Genomic DNA, 22202 nt, shown 5'->3' with positions numbered 1-22202 from the left:
AGAGTGTTTAGAATAAAAGGGAAATAAAGAACTAGATAAAAATCAGAAATATCGCATAAAAGCAAAAGTAAATCCACTATTGTGAATATCAGAAAGTAATTCTAAAATACTAAATAAGCATTTTTCTTCCTGCAAGGGACCTTTTGACTCTTTCATTCCTTTCCTGATTTGCGCAAGGTATTCCCTGCCCCGCCCATCCTTTTTAATGGAGGAAAAAAACCCCAAAAATTCCTCCCTCCTATCCCGCGTTTCTCTCCTCTAGCATCTACGGCAATCCCTCTGATGCGTAACATGACATCACTGCTTTTTAAACAGAATTCCCAAGTTATTTCATTAGCTACAGCTGGACCAAAACTGGTGATATATTGAGACTGAAACGTGTCCGAAGTCGTGCATTAGCACTGCAGAATTCTAATTCTAATACTGAGTGGCATTATGAAAAACTGTGTTAAATCCGTTATCATGTAGGCTTGCCTGCCAAGTTTCTTTCTGTCAAAGTGTTTCTTTTTCCTTGTTTAAGACAAACTTGCTGAGATTAGTCAAATTTAAATACCCAAATTCACAAAGCAGCCCCCCATGAATATCCTTAATATAATGGAGTCTCATCAGCAGATTTTTCTGGAACTACACTCACAGATTGATTAGTTCCCCCACACAGCTATTGTTTAAAAGATCTTCAAAGGGCCTGTTTACTAAAACAAGTGCCAATTGTGTTTTCAGTTGCATTCAAACTGCCTGCAGTGTGGGGCCACCACGCTAAACAAGAAGAACGCCTTTGTCAGCTGCAGTTTGAAATACTGTAAACAAATTGATATAAAGCTCCAGAAGGTTTACACCATAGCGTCAGCACTACTTCCTCTGACTACGCAACTCTGAACACACAAGTAAAGCTAACAGTATTTTAAAAAACCAACAGTATCCTGTAGCAACAGTATAAAAGGTTAACACACATCATCAGTCTATCTTCAGAGTTTCACACCACTCTGCATCACACTGGTGACGAAGCTGAGCAGCTTCCTGTAATTAGCGATAACATCCACTAGTGATCTCAGACAAAGTCTGTATTTCCTCTAATCCTAAATATTCTTAAATGAAAAACTGTTGTCGCAGGCTCCTATGAGGCCAGGATTTCACCTCCTCACTTTTTTTCGCATATTGAAGTCTACACTATGGTTGCCCTTGAAAGTGTTAACTTGGTTTCAAGACCAAGGTTTTCATTTAAATAGTTTTACAGGACCTTCTAAAAGGTAAAAGTACTTGTGAAATAATCTTAACTTGTGAAATAATCTCCACTTCCAACACGTTTCACACTCAGGACTGTTTCTGCAGAATGCTATGGGGAGGAGCAGGGAAGAGTGATAAATATGAGAGTTCAGACTCAGAGGGTACCATTCGTTATACTTCAGAAGGCACAATGGGAGAAAATGAAGATGAGACACACATAAAGATGAGGCACACAACAGTTAAAAAACAAAGTCTGTATATGTTAATCTTCCCCTAAAATATACGAGGAACCGCATCTACCTCTAACTTTGGTGTCAAATAAACTATGAAGATAAGCCAAGTATTCAAGGATTGCATTTATAGAAGAAATATAGATCGCGATGGCCATTACAGTACACTCCATCTTAATGCAAAAACGAATCCAATTTCTTTTTGATATGTTCAAAACCATCTTTCCCCATATAGTCCATGCGCCCTTCCTCCCATTTTCTCCGTTCGTCTTCTGGACTTGGCTCTTCTGGTTTGAAGCGAATAGACAGCTCCGAAACAGAATATGCGACCTTGTTCTGTGGGAAGAAGCAGAAAAGTGGGAAAACAGTCATTAGTTGTTCTCATTTCAGTGCTGTGAAGTTAAACCTTAAATGCCAGACTTCTGCTTTGTACAGTCCCAGTTAAAACAATAAACCAAGTAGTATTCAAACATTCTTTCTTGTTTTGATAATGTGATCTCATTTTCCCATGCCTTTACTACTTGTCATAGCATCTTTGAACATACCAAGCATTTATTGTACTTGTCTTAACTCAGACCTTGGCATCCCCAGCAACAACACAATGAGAATATTACAAATACGGCCTGCTTCGAGTACAGTACCTCCTACAATAAAGCGAAACCATGTGCCTGTGCAAATTTTGTCTTCAGCAGGATGTCATGTAAACACGAGTTCCTTTGGTTACTCGTTTTATCTGATCTCCAGTAAGATCTATTATTTAGCTGATGCGAGACACATCACCCATATAAATTACTTAAAAAGACTGACACTATTCGTTACACTGGTAACTAGTTCATTTTGAACAACAATCCAAAACTGTGAATCCTGGTTCAAGATCAAGTTATCATGGGTGCACAAATACAAGACACATTATTAGTGATAATTTCAACCACATAAAAGAAAAAAAACTGTCCCATGACTGACCAATGCCAGTAAAACCAGAACATCCCAACAATTATAGCCAGTAATAAAGATGAAGCATAACAAGGACAAATCAAGGCAGCTACTGAAAACCTGCTTTCCGTACTGCTCCAAAGCAAACAACTCATCTCATGTTATAAACAAAATTGAAATCAAACAGAATGGCCTTCCAGTGAAGCCCTCACAAATTCAACACAAAGATGTTTCAGAACAGAACTTAACGGGGCAGGAATCAGTGGCTTAAACCACCCAAATGCCCTGGAATAACCATTACATCTGCCAGCTTGGGGCGGACGAGGCACAGGACTTGCGCAAGACCTGTACCTGCAGACCAGGTAAGGTATTTCAAACCGCCAGCATGACACTATATGCTCAGGCAACTGCATCCTTCCATATGTATCCCCACCTGCGTCCCTCTGTACATGACTTTAAACATGAATAAACACTCAAAAGAGCATGACTCCTCCCTATATACGCAAACATGCAACAATACTTGGAATTTAATTTTCAGGCTTTGTATGCACATAACCACAGTAATGCATGAAGATTCCTTTCTTTACCATCGGCAAGCCTTACCGACAGCTTTGGATGCCATTAACAAGAAGTTTTTAGAAATGAAGAATTTTGCGTTTTTAGAAATGAAGAATATTGGCTAGGGCCTAAGCACCCCTGGCTGCACAGGATGTACACTTTTACGTACAGTTTTGTTTCTCAGCCTTAAAGTGTTTCACTGTGGTGCTTCACAATCACACGAAAGGCCTCATCAGGCCTCAGATGGCTGTGCTGTGTATCTTACAAGATACAAGTCCTTGACCGCCCGTCACCCCCATCAACGCCAAGTCTGGCACTGCTGTCACACTGCCCCCAGAAAAAGGCAGTGCAAGATCACAGAGGAAAGCCTAGCAGCATCGGCTTCATGCCTGACTCACTGTACATTCATTTTCCGCTTGCTTGGAAACATCACTTCAGCAGGTAAAAAAAAACCTAAATCAGGACAAAGAAACCCAAACAGCTTTGCTTGTATTAGTATTGAAGAGCTAAAATTACCACCGTGCATTTATTACTTGGGGGCTAGCACAGGAGAACATACATTTAAAAACTGGAAGTTTCTAAAAGAAAACTAGAAAGGGATCATACCCCAGTACTGGAAGCAGTTAAGGAATTACATAGCTGAAAGATTAAAGCATTTATTCGCACATCTCATCATAAGTTGATATTTCCCAGAATGATACTGGCAGCAAAGACTTCCATGCAATTATCAACAGATGTACAAGACAGAAAGTTTCTACCTGTACCAGCTCTGAGGTTTCCCAAAATGCAGGAACAACACAAGTTGTTCTGAAGGTCTGTCACGCTCAGAGATAGACATTAGAACCACTTTGTTCAACTTCACACACAGGTTGCTAAGATACAGCCACTGAGGTTTTATTAGGAGCGTATTTTTTCATAGTTTCTTTATCATGAGAATTCATACAATACAAATCAATTTCAGTCTTGCGATAGGGGAAAGCAGTGGATGGGAGGAAAAGGAATGAAACACATAATTACCAAGGACAAAATTGATCTCACCCAGCTTTAGCTAGCAAAATGGCATTGAACATAAGCTCCTACTATAATCAATCTAGGATAAGTACCTCCAGAGGGCAGCTCATCTCATCCTAAAATAGGTTCAAAGTGGCTGTCATTCTTCAGTGGCCACAGGAACAGCCTGGAAAGGTAGCTTACAGTAGATGCCTACCATTCACGAGGCCAAACGTCAACAAGAAAAATCTCGTTTTGGGATAATAGCTTCCTCTGTAACTCCTCAGCTTTTCATATGCATAGAATGAGAATAGAACAATGAATTCCACAATAGAGGTAAAAAGGATTGCCTCAAAAATGCTGCCCCAAGTATTTGCCTTTGGCAGATATCAGAACAGAAATGATTAGACAGACCCCATTCTGAAGTCTCTTCCACCAAAACCAAAACAATCCCACAAGATTGCTGAAGCTAAGTGACAAGAAGTAGAATGATGCTGTTCCTAAGTAAGAAGAGAATCAAGCTATTAATTTCTGATTAATATGATCTTCTGATAAACCAATCCTAGTAATTAAAAAATAAAAGAAATTTAAAATTTGAATGACAGTACTTTAAGTGAAGATTATGATCTTTTTTACCCCAAACAAACATCTTGAAAATGTGTTCCTATTTGGTTTGAGCCTTTCCAATGGAGTCAGATGTACAAGAAACACAAGATAACACATCTTTTGCAAAGAAATTATTGTTAAGTTATAAAGCGAGAAGGTTTGCATTTTTCCTTCAGTCCCTCCAGACTCACAGTGGAAAAGAAAGGAAGGAAAACTACAGTTTGACTTTATGGAGTAACTACAGCCTAAAGGGATGAAGCACTGAATGTAATAAAAAGTGTCTTCATCTTACTACAGAGCAGTCCACAAGTTACAACAGCAGAGGACATTAGAACATGAATTTTATCTTCTCCCAGTTGTACCTTGCTGTAGTGTGGTTTATCATACAACACGTAATGACTTACACCTGCAGAAACATTGTGCGATTATGTCCAACCTAATTCCTGTACAAAATAAGGGGAGTCAGTGCAACAGAAACACCCAAATGCAAGAAGAGTGACAAAAGAGCCAGGACCCCTACAATGATCATCAGTGGTTTGTTTTAAGACATTCCTGGTTGCCCAATTCACAGAGTTTTCTGGGTCAACACCTCTGGGGAAAAAAAAAAAAAAAAAAAAAGTTCTACAGGGGAGCGACAGAAAGGATTCCAGTTTTAAATACATTAATTCACAAGAGTATTAATATTCAAAAGATTACTTTAGTAACACATCTTTATTACATTGATATTGCATATTATATTTTTTACATTTATTATGATTTTATTAATTACTTAGCAACTTTCAATATGTCATCTGTTCGTAAAATTCAATGCAAACTCTTTCAACCTCCAGACGCATCATGCATGCACGAACAAAGATTAAAGAAAAGAGATACTCTTTAGACTGTTTCTGATGCTAGCAAGAAAATTCAGTAGCTACGCTAAATTGAAGAAGATCCAATCTCCCAGATCAGAAGCATAATTAAAAAAAAATTATCTCATTTTAGTGTATCATTTTACTTTGTTACTGCATGTAGGAATATACAACATTCTTACCGCTTTGAAAGTGAGCTCCCCAGGTGAACACACTGCGGGATAGATTTCATAGGTCTGCTCTGGAAGCCCAGGCATTTGCAGCGAATTGGCCACGTAAGGACTGACCTTTTTCAGTGTAATTTCAACTCCATTGAAAGTGTGCTGACAAAAACAAGAACATCTCACCACTGAAATGCAATTTTGCAGGAAATTAATATCTTATTTACAAGTTTGACTTCCTTACAGGGATCTCAGCATTAAAGGAATGAGTAATTTCAGAAGTCTGTGGTCTCAGATTCCGACATTGTTGCAATTTAGGTTTTTGCACTCGTAGGTATGCCAGCATCATCAGGAGCTAAATATAACAGGTATTGCCACCTTCATGTTGCTGTGGCCAGAGTATTTCGTTACTGCACAATTTCCTTAAAATTGCAGCATGTTAAAGTACGAGATCAGTAACTGCCCATTCCTTCCTCTGCTTTCCAATTTGTCACAAGGTTAACAAACCAAATTCCTCGTTAGGGCTTTGATGGTAATTGTCCAACCGATCTCGTGCGACTGTGCAATTAGTTCAATGATGGTAATAGTCTACTATTAAAAAAAATTAAGAAAATATTTACGTGTGCATAAAAGTGATCAACATTGTCATGTCTGGATACAAAACTAAAAATTGTAATTCTACTCATTACTTTATGCTGCTGCTCTCCAAGAAACCATCTATTTATCAACAGATTTTTTTAATCTATTGATAGAAATAGAATTTCATAAATTGCTGCACTTCCTTCAAAGAGAAAAAAAAAAGGCATAAAGTGCTCAGTAAATGGCTGATACTATAAGTACTGAATAAAACATCCTAAACTTAATTAATGCTGCCTTTGCAAATCTGATTTGTTATGACCCTCATGAAACAAGTTATAATGAGGTTCTGAAAAGGCAAGTTTTACTATAGTTCAAGGGCTAGTTTCAGGTCTACATCAACTTATCTTCAAAAAGTCAAAAGTCCGTTTGTTTCACAGACAGATCATCACCTTCTCTGGCTAATTTGTGTCATACTTTGTTTTAATTTGCAGAATCTACACACATACACTCCCATACAAACTCTTCATCAACTAAGACGGGGGCTGGGGGAAATCTCTGGAAAGCAAATAGAACTAAAAATCCTTCCTAAATTGATAGTTTAGATGCTTCTAGAAGCCATCACTGCTACTACCAATCAATAGATACTATGTTTTTTCATGTCATTCCTTCCTCTAGCAAGCACATCCATTTCAGAATTTTTGTTGTGATTCCAACTCCTTATTTGTTACCTTGCATTCCTCAGATTCTGAGTCTTCCATCTTCTGAAGTTTTGCTAACAAAGGCAATATACTGGCACTGTATATATTCCACCAGAGGGCAAGAAACGACAGCTGATGAAAAGATCCAGAGGTGGTGCCATCCTGCACAACTCTCTTTGTTTGAAGGTTGTATTTGTAGTTCCAGGGCTTTGTCGCTCCCAAGAAGTGAACAACTTTAGCATCTCTACCAAAACTGCAGAGATTAAACATACAGGTCTATACATCAAATATATATATATTTTTTTTTTTTTTAAACCAATATAAACTGCTAAAGAAACATGCTTACTCTCACTGGTGAGGTAATTTTGACATTTTGCAATAGCAACACATTCAATATAAATACATATTTAGTATCTTTTCTATCTTCTTAGTTTAAGGTATCTCGTTTAGCATACAGAAAATAAAAGGCTGCATTGCCATTTGCTTCCAGCTGCTGATTCTAGTAGAAAAGTTCACGAAGGAAAATGACAGGCTAACGCAGCACCCTTTCCAGTCCTCCTGCATACTCTGTTCACAAACACGTAAATAGCACTTCAAACACTGAATCACGATGATTGGTTATTACTGATCCCATATTAAAAATTACTAATAAATACATCGTCCTAAGTTCACCTGCCGGTAAGAATCTTTCGTGCAGCTGGAGCAGTAATTCATGGCACCCTAAATCCAACTTGCCTTCTGCCAGAAAAAGTTTCCTAACTGCACTGTCTGAAGCCATATAGCTACTGGCACAAATTTTGTTCCACAGAAGAACCTAAGAAATGTTTTCTAAAAAAAAATTTTAAAACCCAAACACAAGAACAACTGTTTTCAACAGAAGTGACTGCAAAAGAAGGGAACAACTTCGTAAAGTTGTTCATCGTAAAGCTGTCAGAACCTAATACAAAAGTCATCTACGTCTTTTTGAATATGAGAAAAGCTCCTCTGAAACAACATATGGGACAGCATAGCCAGCTCTGGGACTCTCTCTGCATCCAGATGCAAGACATTCATATTGCATTTAAGCTTCTACTGCACGATTTCTACATACCACTGTTTCTGACTGCTGTAATTTATAACCAACAGAAAGCATCATTATTATTCTCTGTAATACAACGTTAGTTAACAAACTACAGAGCCTTGCAGTCAGATCTGTTACTACTTACTGATTGAAAGCAGGAACATAGGTGTATACAGCACTGCTGCTTAAGTTATAGAGGAAAGGTAAGTGTTTGCCAATATCTGCTGTTGCCCAGCTGCTGAAGAAGCTATTCAACAAGCCTTGATCACCTCCTAAAGAATACATGTAAAACAGTATTACCACAATTACGCGCATACTCAAATCTACGTCAAAATTTCACATCTAAGGATGGGAGTGAGGCTGGTGTGTTCATGGGACGGCAACTTGGACTTGACAATATGGCCATGTGCGCAGGTACAAGTGAGCAATACCTGATCCGTTCCGACGCAAGTTCAGTGCAAATGCAGTCCTACTGTAATATATGAAGAAAGGAGTAGGAAAGGGGTTTGGTCTCCCTCAGAGCAGAAGACTGAAGATCAGATGTATTTCTCTCTCCTAAACCAGACAGCAAAATTAAAACTTACTGAGCAAGACTCGGACGCAACGTCCCTTCATTGCCCTTTTCTGGGAAGCACAGTCCACAAGAAGTTAATGGGTCTTAAGTACAGTGTAAGAGGCAAAGGTTTGCACCTTAAATTTTTGTGGGGGCACAATTGTGTAAAGCCCAGAGAACTCCTGCCTTTCTCTATTCTGCCTGATAGCACGGAAGCTATGGAAAAAACAGCTTAATGAGAAGGAATCTCATGTCTCATACTTCATCCTTGCCCCTTACCATCAAAGCTGCCATGCTCAGCAGCAAAGCGGAGAAGCAGGTTGTAAGTTTTCAAGGAAGGTCGGAACACAAACACACCACTATTAAAGCAGTCAGGCCAGCCAGAATCTGGAGCTGCTGAAAACTCTTCTCGATCAAACAATTCATCAACATTGCAAAGCACCTTAGAGACAGCAGGAAAATAAGGAAAAACTGTTAGAGCAAACGTTTTTCTAGAACACAAGCAGCTAAATCAGGACCAATGGAGCAAACTGCTAGTTTGGCCAAGTATATAACTTGCAGAGCATAAAAGCAGTGGCAATGCAAAATACGCTAGGGGTCAGAACCTCTATTTTTAACGTAATATGGCAACATTAATTGTGGTTCTCTGTGATTTCTCTGCAAAAAGCCCAATCCCTGTGCAATTATTTCATGAACCTTGGAGACCCTCCAGAAGGACCCTTTAAACATTATACTTTAAACATTATCTTAGCTCACCTTTCCAGAATCCACTATTCTCAGTAACTGCAAATGGGCTGAATGAAAGCTGGGAATCCAAATAATTTGAGTTAGCACAGACTGACTAAAGGAGTAGCAGACAAACTGTCATTTGTTACCAGTTTTCTAATGTAACATAAACTCAGAGGTTTGATATGGTTTGGTTTTTAAGCTTCACAAGGAAGTGGCAAAAATCAATCAGGTTAAGGCCGAGATCACTTTTAAAGCTCGTGGAAAGACAGCTGGGCAGTCGCTGAAAGTCTGGGCCCCACCCACAACTGAGCCACTGTGAAAAGCAGAACAACATTTTTTAGGAGAAAGATTACTTCATTGAGTTTAAAACAAAACAAGTATTTGCCTTCCTCCTTTAACTTTAATGTAAAGCAGGAAATCATAAGCCTCCCCCACCTCACCCCCTGAGAGCAAGAACTTAATTTGGTTTCTAATTCAAATACAGACCTATTAAACTAAAATGCACCCCAGTCTTCCACAGCGAGCCACGTAAGTGCAGGGGAAGGCTGACATGATTGTCCTTGCCAAAATTATGGCCGTTTTAATCTCTCTACCTCTAAAAGATATAATAAAAGTAATTAATGTTTCTGGGCTTTCCCCCCCGCCCCCTTCATTTTAAAACTGGCCTGCCTTCCTGACCACAATAAGTCCAAACAAAAGCGTATGAAACTATGTATGTATCCATTTCAAACATCTGTCAGAAGCCCATTTGCATAGAGCGTGTTTGCGATGCCTTTTGAGGACAGTCCTGAGGCTACTCTCAAAACAGGATTTATTTCTAGGCAGCCGGCAAAACTGCGAGCATTGCCAAAGCACGCCAGCTGGAGCTCCCGCAACCTTGTGACCACCAGCAAATCTGGTCACTTCACAGCCCAGCAGGCTGCCTGACAAGGAAGCATCCCATGCTCAGGGTGGCTCTTCAAGACAGACACAAACATTCCCACAGCTCCCACTCTACTCACCAAAGTGTCTGCATCCATGAAGACACATTTGCTATAATGAGTAAGAGTCCAACAGTGAAGCTTAGTGAAGGTTATACCCAGTTCTGGCCTCTGCATCAGAGCCAAACGGACCGAGTCAGCACTGTCAAGCGCATCCACCTCGATGACTTCGTCAAACACGCTGTGGAGGACAGACCTACCAGGGCAAGCAGTGGAGAGAAAGAAGGGAATTTAGAGGGGTTCATCGGAGTTCACTTCTGGCATGAAAACAGCGACACACGGCACCATATTTATTATGACAACAACAAAGGCTAGATTGGCTGGCCAGAATGAGAAGTCAGAAGTGAAGAGTCCTTGTAAACAGTCTGCTGAAGTGACAGCTGTCAACCAGGGCATACCATCGCCTCTTCCATGACAGACCCAGCACCTCAAAAGCGACAGGTGCTGTATGGAAGAGAAACCAACCCTTATTTTAGTTACTTAATCTCCTATAGAAACACCAACAGAAATTTGCTTTAAAAGCAGCTTTCATCCTGCACAACCGTCTCTGAAGAACAGCACCACACCGCGTTCCCTCTGCGCTGCACGGATGTGGCATGCACTGCCAGCACAGTCATTTGCACCTACTGTGCCCAAGTAAGCGCAGCTTCAAAACTGCACCTTTCAGAACAGGCAGTATGTACTTGCTCGCTACTACAAATCGTCTCCAATGAGACTTTTAGGAAGTCATCTTTTTTCTATGCATATCTTCCATGGGAATTTTACAGGTGGTACTAAAGGAGGGAATTTTCCTTCAAGACACAAGAAAAAAAAAAAAGTCTTTTAAACACAGTTTATTTATTTACATTACACTATTAACTACAAAGTTCTGGATGTCACACAAACACAGAACAAGAAAAGCCTGTGCTGATTATCTAGATTTCAGAGTCATTAGCTTTTGCTTGACTGATCTTCAAGGGGCAGGACATAACTGGGAAAGAATTAAAAGTAGGTACAGATTTTTAGAAGCATAGCTTAGTGATATTCCTTTTTTTACAATGCTATCCTTGACTAAAAAAAAAGGTATTATAAAAGTTTTCCCACACAGACACGGAATGAGGACGAAAAAACTAATGGACTTAGTGTCCACCCGGGTGTCAAACGTATACAGTATTCTCTCAGGAAGGTTACAGTGTTCTGAAAAAAATCCATACTTTAAAAAAAAAAACAACTGTAAAAACAGATTTCTGTACATCGAATCACAGCAAAAATGGTAAAGTATGTTTCTTGAGCCAGATGCATTGCAAATACTTTCACACAGCGTACAGATATCAGGAGCTTGCACACCTCCTAAGCCACCGCAGACTTAAGAGTTTAAGCAGCTACCGCATGTCATGTTCCTTTGAACAAGCACCACAGTCCTCTAAATAAAAGGGCTTAAGTTCAACAGATCTAATGACATTTCTCTACATCCAATTCTGTAGCGCCTGTGAAATCACAAACCAAACTGGAAAATGATTTTTAAAAAAAAAAAGGAGGAAAAAAAAATTAATTTCTCATCATGATCGCCATGCACCAGTATTTTAAAAAGATTAAGTCATTTGAAATTGAACTCCTAAGGTTTTTGCAGACTTCTGATGTCACATGTGGTTATGTATCTAACTCTTTCTAAAAGAGAAACACTTGGGGGGCGGGTCGGGGGGCGCAGGGAACAGTAGTGCCTTTATTTTGTCTCAAAAGCAAGACATTAAATATCTTCAGCTTATGTTCCAAATTATGGGCTTAAGACAACTTCCAGCCACAAGCTCTACTTCTGCAAGTGAATTCTTACTAGGCTTACGATCTTATCGTGGGTGTTATTGGGACTCCTCTCAGAAATCACTAGCCAAGGGGGCACTTCTAGACAGAATGCTGTGAAATCCACAGGAAGCCTATTAAAATCTTTCACGCTGCTTGTTCTTCCACATAATCAGCCTCCCAAAACACATGAATCCTTACCTCATCCCACTGGAAACCTCTGGTGTAATTAGTACTGCCAGTTTCCTAGATGTCGTATGGTTCCTCAACGACTGTCCGAGAACCAGAGCGCCTTGGCAGTACACATCATCGGTAGCAAGGGTCACAAAGGCTTGATCCGTTACTGTGAGCAAATATTCAGAAGAGTCACTTTACAGCTTTAACATAATCTCTTTTGGCAGGTTCCTACAATCTCCCTCCTCCAGCTAACCAACAGGCTGCGGCTTATAACAACCTGCAGTTCCTGTGATAAGCTCTTTTCTTTCCCAAACTCCCCCAGAACACACCACTGAATAGAAAATCCAGCGAACGTGATTGCAGAATGTACGTTATTTTTTGTTTGCCTGATTTACATAATAACAGGTATGAAGTTTTGGGACTAGCCTTAAACAAATAATTCCCCAAGTCTTACTGCCTAAACATAATGTTAACCACAGAAGCCGACCTGTAAATATTTAGATTTTACATTTAACTAACATAGTATAATATAACTGATAAGGAAAATGTTCCTGTTTCCAAAGTGCCAAAAGCTAGGAGAAAAAAAAAACAGGAAGTTAAGTACTAGCCAGAAACGTCCTTCTTTCCATAACCTCACTGAGCCAACCCAACAGGCATTATTCTTTGCTCTGTCCTCTTTTTGTACTGGAGTAGCTGGTGCTGGCTGAACAAACGCAGAGAAATTGCTACACCTCTCAGAAGCTAAGGATCTCTGCCTCAACTAACGCCAAGAAAATTAGGAGTGTTCCTCATTGTCAAGAAACACACAAGGGAAAAAAAAAAACTTACAATAAAAAAGAAAGCAAGCTACAGTCCTGCACAACAGGAGACATAATGTATTTTGCAGAGATACCAGGCCTGTGGCAGTATCACCAGGGGCTGCTTCTTCAGCTCCGCCCTCTGACAGAACCACCGTTATCGGGGTTCCCCCCAGGGGGAGCCAGAACCTACTATTCAGCAAGGTGAACAGCATCCTCAGAGCACAGAAGGAAGACCTCAGCCTCCTAGGCTGCAAAATTAACCAGAACAAGATGAACAGGTCACACAGATGAGGGGAATTCCACTGAGCTCTTACAGAGCTTCAATAAATACTTGTGTTGAACTACTTGTTTAAAACCACCATCATCTTAAGGGACAAGCAATTATGTTAAATAAATTAAAACAACCAAACAATAACAACATAAACACCCTGTCATACAGTTTCCAGGCTCTCTGAGAGATGCTAGGAAAGAATCTCACAGAACTAGTTGCAGAGAACACAACAAATGACCTCATGGCTGCCTCAGCTAGAGGCTGCCAGAATGAGCGAGTTCAAAGCTCTGACCTAACATCAGGGTATGCAGTGAAGCATAGTTGGTGCTGGTGACAAGCTCTCAGGTACTAAGGATTTCCATTCTTCATGTCCTCCAAATGCAAAGCAAAGCACCGACCCACTGGTGTGCTGTCTTCTTCCCCCCTTTCTGACTCACCTCATCTCCAGCCAGACCTGAATTTGAATCAAGCACGTACACCTTACGTTTACCTCTGACATAACAGACCCCTGCACCTCAGGAGAATCCCAGCAGTGTTAAACTTGGCCAAAAAAAAAAAAAAATGACTCATCCATCCAAACTTAAAATAGTTTGCAGATCCTGCAGCTAAGCAAACTCCAAAAACATTTTTAATCACAATTTCCAGAAATTAAAGCAAGTAAGAAAAGGAGCTTTCCAGTTTCCTGTTATCATAGCAGCTCAAGCAAGTTATGGGTGTTCCAGAAAACCATGAATAAGGAGTTGCTTACATGCAGTGGTTTAGAAGGACAGTTGTGCAAGTAAGCTGCTCCTACTGCAATTTTCCTAAAGGTTAAATGAATAAATATAACCATACATTAAAACCAATACAAAAGAGTAAAATACTGAAGGCTACTTTAGCAATAAAATTATTCTCAAAAGACACAAAGAGTCAGCAAAGAAAAGCGCTTTTGTGGTAGGCAACAAGCATCTTCAGCCAAGTAAAGGTAGTAAAACAACTACTGAGAGGAACGTGGGAGGTCGGTTAATACAAAAAGCAAGCTGCGAAATGAGCGCGAGTTTAAATCTGAAAATGCCGGTTTAAATAACAACCACCAAACCAAACACCTAATCTTCTTACTGCTTCTGCAAATTCTTTGTAGCTACAGAAGCTGAATCTTTACTTAAGTAACACATCTAAAAATACACAAGCTACTCATCAAATAGTTCAGCAAGCTGGTATGGCAAATTACCACATCTTACATATGCTTTCACGCCCAGTACCTCTGGGGCAGAAGTTGTGGCCAGAACCACAAGGAAGCAAACTGCTGAACAAATACAGCTTCTAAGAAACTCTTGCTAATATCTCGCAGAGAAAAGAAACCAATTGTCTGTTTTCAGAATCGGAAGTAGGATACACGTTACGGCCTCCTTAACAGAGTGAATCATTACAGAGATAATTAAATGGATAATTAAACTGTTGAATGAAAGCATGCAACACTAAAAGATTTCTGGTGCAAAGACAGAAGCATATCCGAGCTATTTTAAAATCATACAGAGGCATCACTAATCCAGTAAGGATCCATAGCAGGGTTAAAATCAAAAGATTTTATCATGACTTGTTCTTTCACCTAATCCCTGTTTTCAAGGAAGAAGTGTTACTTGACTTGCCTCGTTTATAATGTTCTTTGGAATACTGTCCCTGGAAGTAAATGTTTTATTTTTATAACTGAAAACTAAGGATCAGATTTTCATATAAACTTGTGAAAATAAACTGTTTACCTGAAAATTCCCATTTAACTGAAATCAAGGACAATGCTGCATTAGATCTAGTGTACACAGGGTTTCACCCACTAACTTTAAGCTGCAAAATAAGATTTGATCTTTGAAGTTTGAAAGCCAAAGTTGTAGCTATTTAAAATTCATTTCAACTGGATTTTTTTTTTTTTAAGTGTCAAGTGCACCATTATGCATGACTTTCAACTCTTTGTGCTGAATGACAATACGATTTCTCATGGAAAACACGTAGTGTGAACAGTATTAAGTTTCCAAGCAAATTGTTCTCAAGCTGTAGGACTCTGCCAAATACTATTGACTCTCAGGGATTTATGAGAAAAGTAAGTGTATGATTAGAATCACACTAAAACAATTTGGTATGAATTTATAAACCTGCTCATTTCTCTTGTCTGGATTACGACGCAGCACATGAAGATGCAAATTTAGAAATCATTACTGTCAGCAGTGGTTCCTCAGTTTTAATACATACCAAGAGTTCCTCAGAACAAACCAAGGATTTTCAAGCAAGTAACTTTGGTGAGTTATTTCAGAGCCTGCTCTGCAGCTGCAGACAGCAACACAGAAACGACAGCAAAAGTAATGTGAATCACTACAGCCTGGGCGACTTCACGTGAAACTCGTTACGGTGTTTTAGCCAAGACCACCAAATTCTTATGCTACTTACTCACAGCAGTAGTATCTCTGACACAGTCAGAAGCAAAATTGTTCCACAGACCTGAAAACCAATTCCAGGGCCACTAAAAGCTTTACTTAGAATTCACACCAGCAAGCAGACAGGGTGGTGTGCACTTTGATGTTCAAAGAGAAAAAAAAAGAGAGGGAGAGAGTGGACAAACACCAGGTATCCACTGGGAATCAGGAGTGACTCATAATAACAAGCACTGAACGGACCACATACACCTGGCCAGCTTCAAGACAAGCAGGGTAAGGATTTTTTTTCCATAATCCAACAGACATCTCTTTTTAAATGTATTTCAGTCTTTCTTCTGATAGACAAAGGAAGGAAAAATGTGCTCTAGCTGTGGCTCCTAGACTAACAACTCAAATTTGCCAAGTTGCCCACTCCAAAATTGCAATAGGAGACCAGAGACTCATATCCTACAACTTTCCTGCAAGCATATTCCAAATAACACGTTGCCTTCCTACGGGGGGGGGAGAAGTAGATAAACCAATTAAAAGCCTCCAAACGGGCCGTCTGGGTCCCCAGTACATCCTGGCACTTGTACGAACCAACGTTGTATGACTGCCTTCTTGAATTCCTCCCTGGTACCGTCTGTTGCTCTTTGTCACCTGCCCCCTTCTCCTTCAGGCACAACCTGCAGGAGGGGCAGGCTGCAGACTGGACTGGTGCCCGCTGAGCCCAAAGCACCTTTCCAAAATCCCGAGCGATGACGACATAGCGCAGCCCAAACTCACACCACGTGTTCTAACAAGAGCTTTGTTACTTCCCCTCCCGCACACAGGTCTCTACGCATCCTCCCCCAGAAGCATGTCCCTGCGAAGATGTGTTACTGCAAAGTTAAGGAAAGCCACAGGCCTTCTCACTTCCCAGACCTAGCACAACCATATCAAAGGCACTTGGAACTGAAAGCTCTGCTCCAGCCCACACCCACAACCTTAAAAGCAGTCAAGAAGTGTTTTGTTACAAGAAGGTAAAATGATTAGTGGACAATGATGTCAGATGACCATCAGAAATTACGTGAGTTTTCAGCAAAGAGGCAGTTCTTGCCCTAGTAAACAAATGACGGCCGGCATATTTAACTCCCATGCTTCCTCAGTCTGGGTCCAACAGCAGAAACATTTACACGACCGATGGAGGTGGCACAACCAACAGTTCACCCAGACCTTTTTATAACAGAACATAAATTGACATTTGATGGCATGCATTTCTCTTGGTATAACAAAGTTCTGCCTGATCCAAAACCAGGTTCTCCCTTATCCTTTACCAAAACAATACCGAATTTTAATAGACAAGATGATGACTGTTGTCTTGGAAGGCTACAGAAAGAGGACTTGTTTCTCATTTTGTTTACCTCTTACTATGTATCTTTCAGTTAAGAAGAGTTAGATCCTGCTTCAACACCCTGCAATTTTGTTATTCAACAGCTAGTAAATGATCCTTATGAAAAATCAAATGCAACAATATTGTAACAGGCAAATAAGCACAATGCACAGCACCCAAAACTTGCCCCAACACAGTAACATAACAGTTTGAAAAAAAATAGTAATAATTGCTTAAGCAAGCCAAAGACAGCACAGAGGACTTAATATATTTAGATGTTTCCAGCCTTTCCACCCTCCTTTCAAAAAAAACGAACCAAACAAAAACAAAAACAAAAAGCCATCAAACAAAAAAAACCACCCAAACAAACAAAACCACAATCCTCTAATCCTTTAATTTGCAGACTCCCAGACTCCCTTTCTGCATCTTCCCCCAGCGCTGAGGTGCCACATACATTAATTCAGACTCGGAATCCACCAGGCCCGAGGGAAGCGTGTTTGTGACACCTTTCAAAGGGTTCCACAAACCCAGTTTCGGGGGGCTTCTGCCCAACTTCTTCCTCAGCGTTGAAAGCACATTCGAGAAACAGAACAACACCTGCACCCACCTCTTTAAATCAGACCCTGGTGGCTTTAAGGACACGTGAATAAAACCAATGTAAGAAGGGACCAAGAAAGGTTTCCCTGACCGTGCCCCGGGCTGAGGGTGCCCACCCCGGCCGGGCACCCGCAGAGCGCCAGGACGGCGCGCAGAGGGCTGGTTAGGCCCGTCCGCACGTACCAGCGGGGCGCGTAAATGAGTTCAGCCCGTTCATTCCCACCGGCCAGACGGTTTAAATCCTAATCCCAGACTGCTAATTACAGCGCAGTACGCTGCCGGCAACGAGGCCGCGGAGACCCTCACCCGCCCCGCGGTACGAGGAAGGCGAAGGCGCCGGGGGGACGCGGGGGCCCGGCCCGCACTGCCTGCGCAGCCCGGCCGGCCCCGAGGGCGTGCGGGGTGCGGCGAAGGGCGGCGGCGGCCCCTCGGGCGGAGCCCGGCGGCCGGGGCCGCGGTACTCACCGGACATGCTGCGGGGGCGGCCGGGCAGGGGCACGGCCACGGCCCGCGGCGCCCACCTCTGCCGCCGCCTCACCTGCTCGCGGCGGGGCCGGTAAATCGCGAAATGGGATTAGCCTCTTTCCTGCTGAAGACAGTGGAAGGTGAATTATATTCGCAGGGACTCCTGCGCAGCGGCAGAGCGACGGCATTAGCGGCAGAGACCATTTGGGAGGGTTGCCACGACCCACCCCGCCCCCCGTTCCCGGCTTTGCTGCAAGGGGGCCATCCTCCCCTCGCCCCCCGCCCCGCCGTGCGCCCCCCGCCGCGCCCAGCCCCCGAGGCGAGGCAGGGCACAGCTCGGAGCCCGGCCCCGGCAGCCGCCGCCAGACGGGGGCCCCGCACCTGCCCGCTGCTCCGGGGCCGCCCGCCGCCCCGCGCGCCCCCACCCGCGGCGGCGGCGCCCCCTGGCGGCGCGGGGCGGCGTGGCGCAGCGCTCCCGCCCCGTCGGCCGCAGCGCGGCAGCGCCCACCCCGGGCGGCGCCCCGAGGTGCCCCCGGTCATGGCGGGGCTGGGGGGGGCCTCGCCTCGCCTTCGTCCTCTCCGCTTCCCTCTCGGCCCGGCCCGGCCCCTGCGCGCTGCTCGCAGGGGCGGAGGGTTCCAGCAGGACCTCCACAGACCCCCCCCCCCCCCCTCGGGCCGCCCGCCCCGCAGGCTGCCTGCGCGCTGCCCGGAGGCGCTGGGGAAGGGGAGGAGGGACACCCCCCCACCCCACCCCCCCCCATCCCCGCCGCTGTGTCCAGGCTCCCGGGCGAGGGGAGCCGGCGGGCCCTTTGCGGAGCTGCGCGGCGGCCCGGGCAGACATCAAAGAGAAGAGCAAGCCCTCCGGCAGGGAGGGAGCGATGGAGGGCCCCGCACCGTGGCCGCCCACCCGCCGCGCCGGGAGCGGGGAGCCGCGGCCTGCGGGGGCTGGAGGGTGGCGGCGGCAGGCTGACCTCCGCCGTGGGTTGCACCACAGCTTCCCCTGCGCAGGCACGGAGGGGAAGGAAGGTAAGCTGGGGGAGACTCTGTCGTACGGCCCTGTCAGGAAAACATCAACGCCTTTGATGGAGAAGATCGCAGAGTGCGGAAAAAAGGCCTGAGAGCAGCAGTGGTGGGCTGGCTCCAGCGTGGCTGACGGTGACCCAGGCGCGTGGGATTCACCGCGGGTTCAAGGAGTCTTCCCTGTAACTCCTCTGCAGCCCCCATCACCCCTAGGGGTACATGCAGTGTGATAACTTGTCACCTAAATAAAGAAATGTTCTCGGAGAGCTGGTGCTATTCGGAGCGCTAGATATATTTTCACTCACAGGTGAATGTATGCACGTACATTCAGGCAGCGTGTCTTTGCCAAGGTAGTTTTAGGCTGACCTGGTTCAGTAGAGGCATCTTTGTGTCAAACTTTTCTGTGAACATCAGTGACTGCTGAGCAGAGGACAGCGATTTCGGACAGTGTGCCGCTGAAGAAAAATGCACGTACCTTTAAAAATTAAACCTTTATAACCAGCAATTTGGGAACGATCAGTGTTGCCACTCCAAGCTGCAGCATTTGTTCTCTCACGTGCTGGGAGTATCTGAAAGGTCCACCGGAGAGGAGGATGTCATTGCTGCAGTAGTGGCAGAGGTGATTAAGGAAGGACGGACATACATGCATGGGAAATCAAGCTTCATTTATCCCACAGAAACTCTCAGGAAATGTGTTCATCATCTGGTTGTATAGACAGGTCAAGTAAACAACATACTTATGAGTACCAAGATCGCTATTGTAGATATTTTTACTGGCAGATCTGTTTCAATTGGGGGACTTAATTAACAAAAGCATTTTCTTGGTAATAAAAGCGATGTCTACATTTAGATGATTTTCTGTTTTACTTGTGTACCAGCAGCTTTTATACAGCATAGAATAGACTTAAAATGTCAGAACCAAATAATACAGGCTAGAATTCTGATGGTCTAATAGTTTATATTCCTTCCTTCCTCTCCAGATTTAAATACATTAGAGCTTCCCTACATAAACCCCCAGTTATCTGAAATAATAATAAAAAGTATTATTAAAATAATAATAACATTTTTTATCGTCATCATCCTAGTTAAAAAGGAAATTAACACAGAGAAGTGTGCCTGCACACTGGTATATTGGTCGTAAGTGGGTATCATTAGACCAAAGTGCTTCAGGAGGTTAAACATTGGGGGGGGTTTACCAATTCAAGTTCATGGTTTTTCCTCAAATTCTCCATAATAAAATCTGCTTTTTGGCTAATAATATTAACACAAGCAATTTCAACTGAGTAAGAATTTATTTTTAAATACTACAAACAAATTTAAATAAATTTAATTAAATTATATTATTTTACCAAAAAAAAAAAAATAATAATACACAGCGATCCTTCTCAGGATACTTCTCCTGAAAAAAAAAAAAAAAAAAATTCTTAGGCTGTTTTGATTTTTTTACCTTAATGTCTTTAATTTGAAGCATTTCTTTCTCTTCCCTAGAGGACATAGATGAATTTGTATATGAAAGGTGTTAGCCAGCATATGTCCCAGAAAATAATAGACAAAACAAATGAAACTCAGATAATATCTCAGCTAAAACACAGTATGTGTTTATTGACAATTTTAAAGAGAAAGAAACAGAATATATATTTTCATTGTTAAACAAACAACTGACGTGGTAACAACAAAACATTTTAACATTTCATTAATCAAAAGTTTATGTTTACCTGGCAAAATATATACCAATCTGTTCAAACTATTAACATGGGAAATTAATATTTTTAAAGAAATATCAACTGTCCTTGGAAACCGTATTAAAAATACATCATGATTCATAAGTGGAAAGTGATACCCACAAAGGTACTCGTTCATTTGTGTCAAGATGTTTCCATATTTAAGCTGATGTACGTTATCATTTCTTACTTTCAGGATCAAAATAAAGATTATGGTAATCTCTTCAGTAACTGGTATATATCCATTTGAAATATAATTTAGATAAAATAGCATTTTATTTGATGAAAAGAATACTTTTTCAGATTATGTCTTTCTCAACAATTTAATAAACACAAAATCATGTTTACCTCCATCTACATGGAATTTCAGTAAGAAAAAGCATGCTTCACATATAAAATGAAGATAAAGCCACACAGATTTCCTCTGTGCTTTAAAGTGTTAGCTAAAATGGCTGTATTGCAGAATTATGTCAGTAAACTGCTAGTACCGCCAGCTTTCATCTGCATTTCATTAATTTGCTAGTATTTTGATTCAGTTATCTAAATGAAAGCAGAGAGTCTGGAAAAGTGTTATTTTTTGTTGATAGATTTGTCTGCATAAGGACATTTATTAGCACAGCAAGGTTGAACAGGAACAAGGGAAGAACATAAAATACGCTAGAAAAACTGTATCAGCCATACCTTCGCATATATATGAAGTTTAAAAGTTGATGTGACATGGATTGTATAGAACAAAGTGTCACAGACTCGTTCTAAATTATTCCGGAAACTTTTTACCTATTTTCCCTTTACAGAAATTATAAATAATACGGCTCTTAAACAAAAAACCAGCCTGCCAGATTAATGCCTTTAAGGTCTTCTAGAACAGGACCTAAGTTTTCAAGAAGAGAAACAAAATTTACATCAAATTCCAGTTCCTGAGAAGAGCTAAACACAGTCGCAGTAATAAATAAATAAATAAATAAAATCAGCATGTGTTCCTCTAAGTTTTATTTTTTTAAAACAGTTGTTCATCAAGGTACATATTCTTTTCATGATATATTTTAAAATTAAGAATAAATTTCCCATCTATAGCCCCTTTCACTTTGCTAAAATTCAGACATAAATACAAAGTAAAGGCATTAAAATTTTTAATCCTTTATACAACTTCAAGTTTTCTTTAAACATTATAGACAATACAGAAATATACTAAAGAAACCCAACATGTATGAATGGAAACTGCAATTTAATTATTCCTGTTCTTTCAAAACAGGAAAAAAAATTTGTTTGGTGACTCAAATGCTCACAAACCAAACTCTTTCTATTTTTAGCTTACATTAAGCTTGATTTCTTTGTTGTTTAAAATAACTTCTGAATCAAAATGTGTATCCAACCTTTATGAATGCAGGTCGGACAGTTCAATAAAATCACCAGATTTTTTAAGCACATCTTTGATGACATAAAGGTCAACGTGCAACAGTGACATCA

The 22202-nt window shown here is 41.6% G+C and overlaps 1 protein-coding gene across 1 annotated transcript; it reads right to left on the bottom strand.

Annotated features, from left to right (window-relative positions):
- Positions 1-1628: 1628 nt before the first annotated feature.
- Positions 1629-18182, bottom strand: GYG2 (glycogenin 2). The gene is given in 12 exon segments (XM_086473920.1): positions 1629-1790; positions 3710-3738; positions 3741-3775; positions 3777-3817; positions 5575-5715; positions 6861-7083; positions 8036-8162; positions 8723-8885; positions 10174-10348; positions 12130-12271; positions 17995-18061; positions 18063-18182. Coding segments are annotated over 12 exon segments (1425 nt in total).
- Between the last annotated feature and the right edge of the window lie 4020 nt (positions 18183-22202).

Source organism: Leptosomus discolor, chromosome 1 (genome assembly GCF_034619465.1).
Source record: "Leptosomus discolor isolate bLepDis1 chromosome 1, bLepDis1.hap2, whole genome shotgun sequence".
NCBI lineage: Eukaryota > Metazoa > Chordata > Aves > Leptosomiformes > Leptosomidae > Leptosomus > Leptosomus discolor.
Note: the sequence above shows the minus strand (reverse complement) of the source record. Positions and strands in the feature narration are given on the sequence as shown.